At 61.4% G+C, this 13,411-nt stretch overlaps 1 protein-coding gene across 2 annotated transcripts in view; it reads right to left on the bottom strand.

Annotated features, from left to right (window-relative positions):
• The window catches only part of LOC140457139 (alpha-actinin-2), a 127,128-nt gene that overhangs the window by 27,893 nt on the left and 85,824 nt on the right, over positions 1-13,411 (bottom strand). For both annotated transcript variants that reach the window (XM_072551175.1, XM_072551176.1), the window contains 3 exons: positions 9,011-9,161; positions 8,007-8,115; positions 4,161-4,301 (listed from right to left, as the gene is read on the bottom strand). In XM_072551175.1, the coding sequence (XP_072407276.1) occupies positions 4,161-4,301; positions 8,007-8,115; positions 9,011-9,161 (401 nt within the window). The remainder of the gene's footprint in view (positions 1-4,160; positions 4,302-8,006; positions 8,116-9,010; positions 9,162-13,411) is intronic.

The following is a 13,411-nucleotide window of genomic DNA, read 5'->3' as shown; positions in this document are numbered from 1 at the left end:
CCCCAAATCACACCTTGATCCCAAATCACACCTTGATCCCAAATCACATCCTGACCCCAAATCTCACCCTGACCCCAAATCACATCCTGACCCCAAATGTCACCCTGAACCCAAATCTCACCCTGACCCCAAATCCAACCCTGACCCCAAATCCAACCCTGACCCCAAATCTCACCCTGACCCCAAATGACACCTTGATCCCAAATCTCAGCCTGACCCTAGCCATAACTCTAACCCTGACCCCAACTCTAGTTGTGACCCAAAGTCTAGCCTAGCCCAAACCATGACCTTAGCTCTAACCCTATCCTGACGCTAGTCCTAGATCTAGCCCTTGCCCTCACGCTAACTCGAACCCCGACCTTAGCCCTAGCCCCGACTCTAACCCTCGCACTCAACGTGACCCTAGCCCTAACTCTGACCCTAACCGTGCCCTCCCCCTGACCCTAGCCCTGACCCGAGTTCCAGCCCTAACTTCCCGGAGACTCTCTTCCTGATATGCCAATAGAAGCCCAGATTTCAAATGTTTTTGAAACAGGGCTCCGGGTCAGAACACGGCCGGAATACCGGGAACAGGCAGGGTACCAGTCAGAGTACGGCCGGAATACCGGGAACAGGCAGGGCCCCGGTCAGAGCACGGCTGGAATACCGGGAACAGGCAGGGTACCGGGTCAGAGCACGGCCGGAATACCGGGAACAGGCAGGGTACCAGTCAGAGCACAGCCGGAATACCGGGAACAGGCAGGGCACCGGGTCAGAGCACAGCCGGAATACCGGGAACAGGCAGGGCACCGGGTCAGAGCACAGCCGGAATACCGGGAACAGGCAGGGCACCGGGTCAGAGCATGGCCGGAATACCGGGAACAGGCAGGGCTCCGGGTCAGAGCACGTCCGGAATACCGGGAACAGTCAGGGCCCCGGTCAGAGCACGGCTGGAATACCGGGAACAGGCAGGGTACCAGTCAGAGCACGGCCGGAATACCGGGAACAGGCAGGGTACCGGGTCAGAGCACGTCCGGAATACCGGGAACAGGAAGGGTACCGGTCAGAGCACGGCCGGAATGCCGGGAACAGGCAGGGCCCCGGGTTAGAGCACGGCTGGAATACCGGGAACAGGCAGGGCCCCGGTCAGAGCACGGCCGGAATGCCGGGAACAGGTAGGGCCCCGGGTTAGAGCACGGCTGGAATACCGGGAACAGGCAGGGCCCCGGTCAGAGCACGGCCGGAATACCGGGAACAGGCAGGGCCCCGGTCAGAGCACGGCTGGAATACCGGGAACAGGCAGGGCCCCGGTCAGAGCACGGCTGGAATACCGGGAACAGGCAGGGCCCCGGTCAGAGCACGGCCGGAATACCGGGAACAGTCAGGGCCCCGGTCAGAGCACGGCTGGAATACCGGGAACAGGCAGGGTACCAGTCAGAGCACGGCCGGAATACCGGGAACAGGCAGGGTACCGGGTCAGAGCACGGCCGGAATACCGGGAACAGGAAGGGTACCGGTCAGAGCACGGCCGGAATGCCGGGAACAGGCAGGGCCCCGGGTTAGAGCACGGCTGGAATACCGGGAACAGGCAGGGCCCCGGTCAGAGCACGGCCGGAATGCCGGGAACAGGTAGGGCCCCGGGTTAGAGCACGGCTGGAATACCGGGAACAGGCAGGGCCCCGGTCAGAGCACGGCCGGAATACCGGGAACAGGCAGGGCCCCGGTCAGAGCACGGCCGGAATACCGGGAACAGGCAGGGCCCCGGTCAGAGCACGGCTGGAATACCGGGAACAGGCAGGGCCCCGGTCAGAGCACGGCCGGAATACCGGGAACAGGCAGGGCCCCGGTCAGAGCACGGCCGGAATACCGGGAACAGGCAGGGCCCCGGTCAGAGCACGGCCGGAATACCGGGAACAGGTAGGGCCCCGTATCAGAGGAAAGACAGACTGGGAATCGGACACAGTCCAGAGAAGGTTCACTCGGTGATCCCGGGGATGGAGGGTCTGTCCCATGGAGGGACTGTCCCATGGAGGGTCTGTCCCATGGAGAGTCTGCCTCGTGGAGGGTCTGCCTCATGGAGGGTCTGTCCCATGGAGGGTCTGTCCCATGGAGGGACTGCCCCATGGAGGGACTGTCCCATGGAGGGTCTGCCCCATGGAGGGTCTGCCTCATGGAGGGACTGTCCCATGGAGGGTCTGTCCCATGGAGGGACTGTCCCATGGAGGGTCTGCCCCATGGAGGGTCTGCCTCATGGAGGGACTGTCCCATGGAGGGTCTGCCTCATGGAGGGTCTGCCTCATGGAGGGTCTGTCCCATGGAGGGACTGTCCCATGGAGGGTCTGTCCCATGGAGGGACTGCCCCATGGAGGGTCTGTCCCATGGAGGGACTGCCCCATGGAGGGTCTGCCTCATGGAGGGTCTGTCCCATGGAGGGTCTGTCCCATGGAGGGTCTGTCCCATGGAGGGACTGCCCCATGGAGGGTCTGTCCCATGGAGGGTCTGTCCCATGGAGGGACTGTCCCATGGAGGGTCTGTCCCATGGAGGGACTGCCCCATGGAGGGACTGCCCCATGGAGGGACTGCCCCATGGAGGGACTGCCCCATGGAGGGACTGCCCCATGGAGGGTCTGCCTCATGGAGGGTCTGTCCCATGGAGGGACTGTCCCATGGAGGGTCTGTCCCATGGAGGGTCTGTCCCATGGAGGGACTGCCCCATGGAGGGACTGCCTCATGGAGGGACTGTCCCATGGAGGGTCTGTCCCATGGAGGGACTGTCCCATGGAGGGGCTGCCCCATGGAGGGTCTGTCCCATGGAGGGTCTGTCCCATGGAGGGTCTGTCCCATGGAGGGACTGTCCCATGGAGGGGCTGCCCCATGGAGGGACTGTCCCATGGAGGGACTGTCCCATGGAGGGGCTGCCCCATGGAGGGACTGCCTCATGGAGGGACTGTCCCATGGAGGGTCTGTCCCATGGAGGGACTGTCCCATGGAGGGACTGTCCCATGGAGGGACTGTCCCATGGAGGGGCTGCCCCATGGAGGGACTGCCTCATGGAGGGACTGTCCCATGGAGGGTCTGTCCCATGGAGGGACTGTCCCATGGAGGGGCTGCCCCATGGAGGGTCTGTCCCATGGAGGGTCTGTCCCATGGAGGGTCTGCCCCATGGAGGGTCTGCCCCATGGAGGGACTGCCCCATGGAGGGTCTGTCCCATGGAGGGTCTGCCCCATGGAGGGTCTGCCCCATGGAGGGTCTGTCCCACGGAGGGTCTGCCCCATGGAGGGACTGTTCCATGGAGGGTCTGTCCCATGGAGGGTCTGTCCCATGGAGGGTCTGTCCCATGGAGGGTCTGCCCCATGGAGGGTCTGTCCCATGGAGGGTCTGCCCCATGGAGGGTCTGTCCCATGGAGGGACTGTCCCATGGAGGGTCTGTCCCATGGAGGGTCTGTCCCATGGAGGGTCTGCCCCATGGAGGGTCTGCCTCATGGAGGGACTGTCCCATGGAGGGACTGCCCCATGGAGGGTCTGCCTCATGGAGGGACTGTCCCATGGAGGGTCTGTCCCATGGAGGGACTGTCCCATGGAGGGTCTGTCCCATGGAGGGTCTGTCCCATGGAGGGTCTGTCCCATGGAGGGGAGGTTGGGTAGGTTTGGGGGCCTGTACTCCTCGGAGTTTAGAAAGACGAGAGGTGACCGCATTGACATTGGGAGGGGGCTTGGACGGTAGAGTCTGGACTCACTGGGTATAACCTCTGAGTAAGGGGCACCCGTTGGGCAGAGATGGGGAGGAATCTCTCTCCCGGGTCGGTTCGGGGGGGGGGGGGGGGGGGGGGGGTCGGGGGGGTGGGGGGGTCGGGGGGGGGTGGGGTGGGATGTGGAATTCTTTCCCGCAGAGCTCTTTGGGAATATTCAAAACTGAGAGGGAGAGAGATTTTAATTTAGGAAGCGGCTTCAAGAGTGAGGGAGAAAGGGGAGGAGAGTGGAGTTGGGGAATGTTCCAATCTCATTGAGCGATAGCAGACTCGATGGGCTGAATGGCCTCCTCCTGTTCCAGCGTTTTAAGATGATGAGTCCTTTGGGGAGGCGCATCCTCTCGGTCACAGAAACTGTGCAATTCCCTCGGAAATGGTTTGGGGACAGCCGAGGGTGCTGCAGAGCGATGGGATCTTCCTGTGCCACCCACCTGGATCTCCTCGATGCTGTGAACGATGAACATGTCCTGGAGGTCTTCCATCGCTCCGTCCATCCAGTTATTGAACGGGGCCGCCCTCTTGGCAAACTCCAGGTACAACTGGTCAATTGTTTCCAGAAGTTTCTCATTCCGCTAGAACAGGAGAGACGGAGAGAGAGAGGGAGAGAGAGTGAGGGAGAGAGTGAGTGAGGGGGAGAGGGAGGGAGAGACGGAGAGAGAGAGGGAGAGTGAACGAGGGAGAGAGACAGTGAGTGAGGGGGAGAGGGAGGGAGAGACGGAGAGAGAGAGGGAGAGTGAGGGAGAGAGGGAGGGAGAGACGGAGAGAGAGGGAGAGTGAGCGAGGGAGAGTGAGGGGAAGAGGGAGGGAGAGAGACAGTGAGTGAGGGGGAGAGGGAGGGAGAGACGGAGAGTGAGGGAGGGAGAGAACGAGGGAGAGAGAGAGGGAAGGAGAGTGAGCGAGGGAGAGAACGAGGGGGAGAGAGAGTGAGGGAGAGTGAGGGAGAGAGACAGTGAGTGAGGGGGAGAGGGAGGGAGAGATGGAGAGTGAGCGAGAGAGAGAGAGAGGGAGAGTGAGGGAGAGAGACAGTGAGTGAGGGGGAGAGGGAGAGAGAGAGATGGAGAGAGAGATGGAGAGTGAGCGAGGGAGAGAACGAGGGAGAGAGACAGTGAGTGAGGGGGAGAGGGAGGGAGAGATGGAGAGTGAGTGAGGGAGAGAACGAGGGAGAGAGAGAGAGAGTGAGGGAGAGAGACAGTGAGTGAGGGGGAGAGGGAGGGAGAGATGGAGAGTGAGCGAGGGAGAGAATGAGGGAGAGAGAGAGGGAGAGTGAGGGAGAAAGACAGTGAGTGAGGGGGAGAGGGAGAGAGAGAGATGGAGAGTGAGCGAGGGAGAGATGGAGAGTGAGCGAGGGAGAGAACGAGGGAGAGAGACAGTGAGAGTGAGTGAGTGAGGGAGAGAGGGAGGGAGAGACGGAGAGAGTGAGGGAGAGAGTGAGGGAGAGAGAGGGAGAGATAGGGAGAGATGGAGAGAGAATGAGTGAGAGAGTGAGTGAGGGAGAGAGACAGTGAGTGTGAGTGAGTGAGCGGGAGAGGGAGGGAGAGACGGAGAGTGAGCGATGGAGAGAATGAGGGAGAGGGAGAGGGAGAGAGACAGTGAGGGAGAGGGAGGGAGAGACGGAGAGTGAGGGAGGGAGAGAATGAGGGAGAGAGAGAGTGATGGAGAGAGGGAGGGAGAGACGGAGAGAGAGAGTTGGAGAGTGAGCGAGGGAGAGAGAAAGGGAGAGATGGAGAGAGAATGAGGGAGAGAGTGAGGGAGAGAGAGTGAGAGTGAGGGAGACAGTGTGAATGAGGGAGAGAGAGTGTGTGGGGGGGGAGAGAGAGTGAGGAAGAGAGAGAGTGAGTGAGGGAGGGAGAGAGAGAGAGTGAGGGAGAGAGAGAGTGAGTGAGAGAGAGTGAGGGAGAGAGAATGAGTGAGGGAGAGACAGTGTGGGAGAAAGGGAGAGTGTGGGTGAGGGGGAGGGAGAGAGTGTGAGTGAGTGAAGGAGAGAGAGAGTATGAGTGAGTGAGTGAGTGAGGGAGAGAGAGTGTGAGTGAGAGAGAGAGATGGAGAGTGAGTGAGGGAGAGAGTGAATTAGTGAGGGAGAGAGAGTGTGAGGGAGGGAGAGAGTGAGTGAGGGAGGGAGTGAGTGAGTGAGAGAGATGGAGAATATGAGTGAGTGAGGGAGAGAGTGAGTAAAGGAGAGAGAGAGATGGATAGTGAGTGAGGGAGAGTGAGGGAGAGAGAGTGAGTGTGAGTGAGGGAGGGTGTGGGGGTGAGGGTGGGTGTAGTGTGGGTGTGAGGGTGGGGTATGGAGGGGGTGGGGTATGGGGAGGGGGGTGTGAGGGTGGGGTATGGAGGGGGTGGGGTATGGGGAGGGGGGTGTGGGTGTGGGGGTGGGGTGGGTGTAGTGTGGGTGTGGGTGTAGTGTGGGGGTGGGGTGGGGGTGGGGGTGGGTGTGGGGGTGGGTGTGGGGGTGGGGTGGGGGTGGGGGTGGGGTGTGGGGTGGGTGTAGTGTGGGGGTGGGGTGGGGGTGGGGGTGGGGTGTGGGGTGGGTGTAGTGTGGGGGTGGGGTGGGGGTGGGGGTGGGTGTAGTGTGGGGTGGGGTGGGGGTGGGGGTGGGGGTGGGGGTGGGTGTAGTGTGGGGGTGGGGTGGGGGTGGGGGTGGGGGTGGGTGTAGTGTGGGGTGGGGGTGGGGGTGGGTGTAGCGTGGGGGTGGGTGTGGGGTGGGGGTGGGGGTGGGGGTGGGTGTGGGAGTGGGTGTGGGAGTGGGTGTAGTGTGGGGGTGGGTGTGGGGTGGGGGTGGGGGTGGGGGTGGGTGTGGGAGTGGGTGTGGGGGTGGGTGTAGCGTGGGGGTGGGTGTGGGGTGGGGGTGGGGGTGGGGGTGGGTGTGGGAGTGGGTGTGGGAGTGGGTGTGGGTGTAGTGTGGGGGTGGGTGTAGTGTGGGGGTGGGGTGGGGGTGGGTGTAGTGTGGGGGTGGGGTGGGGGTGGGGGTGGGGGTGGGTGTGGGGGTGGGTGTAGTGTGGGGGTGGGTGTGGGGGTGGGTGTGGGGGTGGGTGTGGGGGGTGGGGTGGGGGTGGGTGTAGTGTGGGGGTGGGGTGGGGGTGGGGGTGGGGGTGGGGGTGGGTGTGGGTGTGGGGGTGGTGTGGGGGGTGGGTGTGGGGGTGGGTGTAGTGTGGGGGGTGGGGTGGGTGTGGGGTGGGGGTGGGTGTGGGGGTGGGTGTGGGGGTGGGTGTAGTGTGGGGGTGGGTGTGGGGGTGGGTGTGGGGGTGGGTGTGGGGGGTGGGGTGGGGGTGGGTGTAGTGTGGGGGTGGGGTGGGGGTGGGGGTGGGGGTGGGGTGGGGGTTGGTGTAGTGTGGGGGTGGGGTGGGGGTGGGGGTGGGTGTGGGTGTGGGGGTGGGGTGGGAGTGGTGTGGGTATAGTGTGGGGGTGGGGTGGGGGTGGGTGTGGGTGTGGGGTGGGTGTGGGGGTGGGGTGGGGGTGGGAGTGGTGTGGGTGTAGTGTGGGGGGTGGGGTGTGGGGGTGGGTGTAGTGTGGGGGTGGGGTGGGGGTGGTGTGGGTGTAGTGTGGGGGTGGGGTGGGGGTGGGTGTGGGTGTGGGGTGGGTGTGGGGGTGGGGTGGGGGTGGGAGTGGGGTGGGTGTGGGGGTGGGTGTGGGGGTGGGTGTAGTGTGGGGGTGGGGTGGGGGTGGGTGTGGGGGTGGGGTGGGGGTGGGTGTGGGTGTGGGTGTAGTGTGGGGGTGGGGTGGGGGTGGGTGTGGGGGTGGGTGTGGGGGTGAGTGTGGGGGTGGGTGTAGTGTGGGGGTGGGGTGGGGGTGGGTGTGGGGGTGGGGTGGGGGTGGGTGTGGGTGTGGGTGTAGTGTGGGGGTGGGGTGGGGGTGGGTGTGGGGGTGGGTGTGGGGGTGGGTGTGGGGGTGGGTGTAGTGTGGGGGGTGGGGGTGGGGGTGGGTGTAGTGTGGGGGTGGGGTGGGGGTGGGTGTGGGGGTGGGTGTGGGTGTGGGGGGTGGGTGTGGGGGTGGGTGTAGTGTGGGGGTGGGGTGGGGGTGGGGGTGGGGGTGGGTGTTGGTGTGGGGTGGGGTGGGGGTGGGGGTGGGTGTGGGTGTGGGGTGGGTGTGGGTGTAGTGTGGGGGTGGGTGTGGGGGTGGGTGTGGGGGTGGGTGTAGTGTGGGGGTGGGTGTGGGGGTGGGTGTAGTGTGGGGGTGGGGTGGGTTGGGGGTGGGTGTGGGTGTAGTGTGGGGGTGGGTGTGGGGTGGGTGTGGGTGTAGTGTGGGGGTGGGGGTGGGGGTGGGGGTGGGGTCTAACCTACCTCGAGGGCGTCCCTCCGTTTCTGGGTGAGGGTGCCCAGAGTGTCCCACTGGTCACAGATGGCCTGGCACCGGCTGTTCACACTGACCGCATCGTGGTAATCGAGCTCACTGTGAATACAACACAGGGCAGTGAGGACAGGGCACAGGGAGATCCCAGAGAGAGGGGCACAGGGAGATCCCAGAGAGAGGGGCACAGGGAGATCCCAGAGAGAGGGGCACAGGGAGATCCCAGAGACACGGGCATCATGGTAATCGAGCTCACTGTGAATACAACACAGGGCAGTGAGGACAGGGCACAGGGAGATCCCAGAGAGAGGGGCACAGGGAGATCCCAGAGAGAGGGGCACAGGGAGATCCCAGAGACACGGGCACAGGGAGATCCCAGAGAGAGGGGCACAGGGGGATCCCAGAGAGAGGGGCACAGGGAGATCCCAGAGAGAGGGGCACAGGGGGATCCCAGGGACAGGGGCACAGGGAGATCCCAGGGTCAGGGGCACAGGGAGATCCCAGGGACAGGGGCACAGGGAGATCCCAGGGACAGGGGCACAGGGAGATCCCAGGGTCAGGGGCACAGGGAGATCTCAGAGCCGGGGCATGGAGAGATCCCAGAGTTGGGGTCTGGGGTGCACAGGGAGATCCCCGAGGGTGGGGTGAGGGGGTGGGTGGAGGTGGGGATGGAGTGAGAGGGAGAGGTTTGCAGAGAGAGAGGTTGGTGGTGACGATTGGGAGGGGGTTGACCTGGGGGGGTGGGGGGTGGGGGGGGGAAGGGAGTGGTTTTGTTTTGCTGGGGGAGTGTGTGTCCCGGTGGGCAGAGTCCCCGGGGAGGGTGGTGCCCAGGACAGGACGTTTTCCCTGGGTGCACCCACCGGTAGAGTCAGCTTTCCCGGAGAGCCCGGGCTCTGTAGAGGGAGCTTTCCTGAGGTCGGGGGTGGAGGGGGGGGGGGGGGGGGGAGGGGGAGGAACGGGGGCAGCCCCCAGTAGAGGGAGCTTTCCCAGTTCGTACTTGAGCTCCTGGGCAATGGCTGCGATCTGTTCCACACGGTCCTGGTGAGCTGCCAGGTCACTCTCAAACGCTTCATGTTTCCTCATCAGAGCTCGGATCTCCATCAGAGTGGCTGATTCATAATCCTTCCGCGATAATAGGTCCTCCTTCCCTGAGGGAGACAGGGACACCAACAGGGTCACAGAGAGAGAGAGAGAGAGAGAGAGAGAGGTGGGGTCAGACACGGAGGGGAACAGGGTCACAGAGAGAGAGAGAGAGAGAGGTGGGGTCAGACACAGAGGGGAACAGGGTCACAGAGAGAGAGAGAGAGAGAGAGAGAGAGGTGGGGTCAGACACAGAGGGGAACAGGGTCACAGAGAGAGAGAGAGAGAGAGAGGGAGGTGGGGTCAGACACAGAGGGGAACAGGGTCACAGAGAGAGAGAGAGAGAGAGAGAGGTGGGGTCAGACACAGAGGGGAACAGGGTCACAGAGAGAGAGAGAGGTGGGGTCAGACACAGAGGGGAACAGGGTCACGGAGAGAGAGAGAGAGAGAGAGAGGTGGGGTCAGACACAGAGGGGAACAGGGTCACAGAGAGAGAGAGAGAGAGGTGGGGTCAGACACAGAGGGGAACAGGGTCACGGAGAGAGAGAGAGAGAGAGAGAGAGAGAGGTGGGGTCAGACACAGAGGGGAACAGGGTCACAGAGAGAGAGAGAGAGAGAGGTGGGGTCAGACACAGAGGGGAACAGGGTCACAGAGAGAGAGAGAGAGAGAGAGGGAGGTGGGGTCAGACACAGAGGGGAACAGGGTCACAGAGAGAGAGAGAGAGGTGGGGTCAGACACAGAGGGGAACAGGGTCACAGAGAGAGAGAGAGAGAGGGAGGTGGGGTCAGACACAGAGGGGAACAGGGTCACGGAGAGAGAGAGAGAGAGAGAGGTGGGGTCAGACACAGAGGGGAACAGGGTCACAGAGAGAGAGAGGTGGGGTCAGACACAGAGGGGAACAGGGTCACAGAGAGAGAGAGAGAGAGGTGGGGTCAGACACAGAGGGGAACAGGGTCACAGAGAGAGAGAGAGAGAGAGAGGGAGGTGGGGTCAGACACAGAGGGGAACAGGGTCACAGAGAGAGAGAGAGAGAGAGAGAGAGGTGGGGTCAGACACAGAGGGGAACAGGGTCACGGAGAGAGAGAGAGAGAGGTGGGGTCAGACACAGAGGGGAACAGGGTCACAGAGAGAGAGAGAGGTGGGGGTCAGACACAGAGGGGAACAGGGTCACGGAGAGAGAGAGAGAGGTGGGGTCAGACACAGAGGGGAACAGGGTCACAGAGAGAGAGAGAGGTGGGGGCAGACACAGAGGGGAACAGGGTCACAGAGAGAGAGAGAGAGAGAGAGAGAGAGGTGGGGTCAGACACAGAGGGGAACAGGGTCACAGAGAGAGAGAGAGAGAGAGATAGAGGTGGGGTCAGACACAGAGGGGAACAGGGTCACAGAGAGAGAGAGAGAGAGAGAGAGGTGGGGTCAGACACAGAGGGGAACAGGGTCACAGAGAGAGAGAGAGAGAGAGGTGGGGTCAGACACAGAGGAACAGGGTCACAGAGAGAGAGAGAGAGAGAGAGAGAGAGAGGTGGGGTCAGACACAGAGGGGAACAGGGTCACGGAGAGAGAGAGAGAGAGAGAGGTGGGGTCAGACACAGAGGGGAACAGGGTCACCGAGAGAGAGAGAGAGAGAGAGAGAGGTGGGGTCAGACACAGAGGGGAACAGGGTCACGGGGAGAGAGAGAGAGAGGTGGGGTCAGACACAGAGGGGAACAGGGTCACGGGGAGAGAGAGAGAGAGAGAGAGAGAGGTGGGGTCAGACACAGAGGGGAACAGGGTCACAGAGAGAGAGAGAGAGAGAGGTGGGGTCAGACACAGAGGGGAACAGGGTCACGGAGAGAGAGAGCGAGGGAGGTGGGGTCAGACACAGAGGGGAACAGGGTCACGGAGAGAGAGAGCGAGGGAGGTGGGGTCAGACACAGAGGGGAACAGGGTCACGGAGAGAGAGAGAGAGGGAGGTGGGGTCAGACACAGAGGGGAACAGGGTCACGGAGAGAGAGAGAGAGAGAGAGAGAGAGGGAGGTGGGGTCAGACACAGAGGGGAACAGGGTCACAGAGAGAGAGAGAGAGAGGTGGGGTCAGACACAGAGGGGAACAGGGTCACGGAGAGAGAGAGAGAGAGAGAGAGAGAGGGAGGTGGGGTCAAACACAGAGGGGAACAGGGTCACGGAGAGAGAGAGAGAGAGGGAGGTGGGGTCAGACACAGAGGGGAACAGGGTCACGGAGAGAGAGAGAGAGAGAGAGAGAGAGAGGGAGGTGGGGTCAAACACAGAGGGGAACAGGGTCACGGAGAGAGAGAGAGAGAGGGAGGTGGGGTCAGACACAGAGGGGAACAGGGTCACAGAGAGAGAGAGAGAGAGGGAGGTGGGGTCAGACACAGAGGGGAACAGGGTCACGGAGAGAGAGAGAGAGAGAGGGAGGTGGGGTCAGACACAGAGGGGAACAGGGCCACGGAGAGAGAGAGAGAGAGAGGTGGGGTCAGACACAGAGGGGAACAGGGTCACAGAGAGAGAGAGAGAGAGAGAGAGAGGTGGGGTCAGACACAGAGGGGAACAGGGTCACAGAGAGAGAGAGAGAGAGAGAGAGAGGTGGGGTCAGACACAGAGGGGAACAGGGTCACCGAGAGAGAGAGAGAGAGAGAGAGGGAGGTGGGGTCAGACACAGAGGGGAACAGGGTCACGGAGAGAGAGAGAGAGAGAGAGAGGTGGGGTCAGACACAGAGGGGAACAGGGTCACAGAGAGAGAGAGAGAGAGAGGGAGGTGGGGTCAGACACAGAGGGGAACAGGGTCACGGAGAGACAGAGAGAGAGAGAGGTGGGGTCAGACACAGAGGGGAACAGGGTCACAGAGAGAGAGAGAGAGAGAGAGAGAGGTGGGGTCAGACACAGAGGGGAACAGGGTCACCGAGGGACAGACAGGGTCAGGGAGTGGGAGGGGAGAGTCACAGAGTCATAGAGATGGACAGCACGGAATCAGACCCTTCGGCCCAACCTGTCCATGCTGACCAGATATCCCAACCCAATCTAGTCCCACCTGCCAGCACCCGGCCCATATCCCTCCAAACCCTTCCTATTCATATACCCATCCAAATGCCTCTTCAATGTTGTAATTGTACCAGCCTCCACCACATCCTCTGGCACCTCATTCCATACACGTACCACCCTCTGGGTGAAAAAGTTGCCCCTTAGGTCTCTTTTATATCTTTCCCCTCTCACCCTAAACCTATGCCCTCTAGTTCTGGACTCCCCAACCCCAGGGAAAAGACTTTGTCTATTTATCCTATCCATGTCCCTCATGATTTTATAAACCTCTATAAGGTCACCCCTCAGCCTCCGACGCTCCAGGGAAAACAGCCCCAGCCTGTTCAGCCTCTCCCTGTAGCTCAGATCCTCCAACCCTGGCAACATCCTTATAAATCTTTTCTGAACCCTTTCAAGTTTCACAACATCTTTCCGATAGGAAGGAGACCAGAATTGCACACAATATTCCAACAGTGGCCTAACCAATGTCCTGTACAGCTGCAACACAACCTCCCAACTCCTGTACTCAATACTCTGACCAATAAAGGAAAGCATACCAAACGCTGCCTTCACTATCCTATCTACCTGTGACTCCACTTTCAAGGAGCTATGAACCTGTACTCCAAGGTCTCTTTGTTCAGCAACACTCCCTGAGACCTTACCATTAAGTGTATAAGTCCTGCTAAGATTTGCTTTCCCAAAATGCAGCACCTCGGATTTATCTAAATCAAACTCCATCTGCCACTTCTCAGCCCATTGGCCCATCTGGTCCAGATCCTGTTGTAATCTGAGGTAACCTTCGCTGTTGAGACAGGGGTCAGTGTAGGTTGGGGTTCCAGGGGTCAGTGTGTGTTAGGGTTTAGGGGTCAGTGTGTGTTGAGGTTCAGGGGTCAGTGTTTTGGGGTTTAGGGGTCAGTGTGTTGGAGTTCCAGGGGTCAGTGTGTGTGGGGGTTTAGGGGTAAGTATGTGTTGGGGTTCAGGGGTCAGTGTGTGGGCAGAGTCAGGGGTCAGTGTGTTAGGGTTTAGGGGTCAGTGTGTGTTGGGGTTCAGGGGTCAGTGTTTTGGGGTTTAGAGGTCAGTGCGTTGGAGTTCCAGGGGTCAGTGTGTGTTGGGGTTTAGGGGTAAGTATGTGTTGGGGTTCAGGGGTCAGTGTGTGTTGGGGTTTAGGGGTCAGTGTGTGTTGGGGTTCAGAGGTCAGTGTGTGTTGGTGTTCAGGGGTCAGTGTGTGTTGGGGTTCAGGGGTCAGTGTGTGGGGGGAGTCAGGGGTCAGTGTGTGTTGGGGTTCAGGGGTCAGTGTGTGGGGGGA

This window comes from Chiloscyllium punctatum, chromosome 31 (genome assembly GCF_047496795.1).
Source record: "Chiloscyllium punctatum isolate Juve2018m chromosome 31, sChiPun1.3, whole genome shotgun sequence".
In the NCBI taxonomy this organism is placed as follows: domain Eukaryota; kingdom Metazoa; phylum Chordata; class Chondrichthyes; order Orectolobiformes; family Hemiscylliidae; genus Chiloscyllium; species Chiloscyllium punctatum.
The sequence above is the reverse complement of the archived record's forward strand: the minus strand, read 5'-3'. Positions and strand labels throughout refer to the sequence as shown.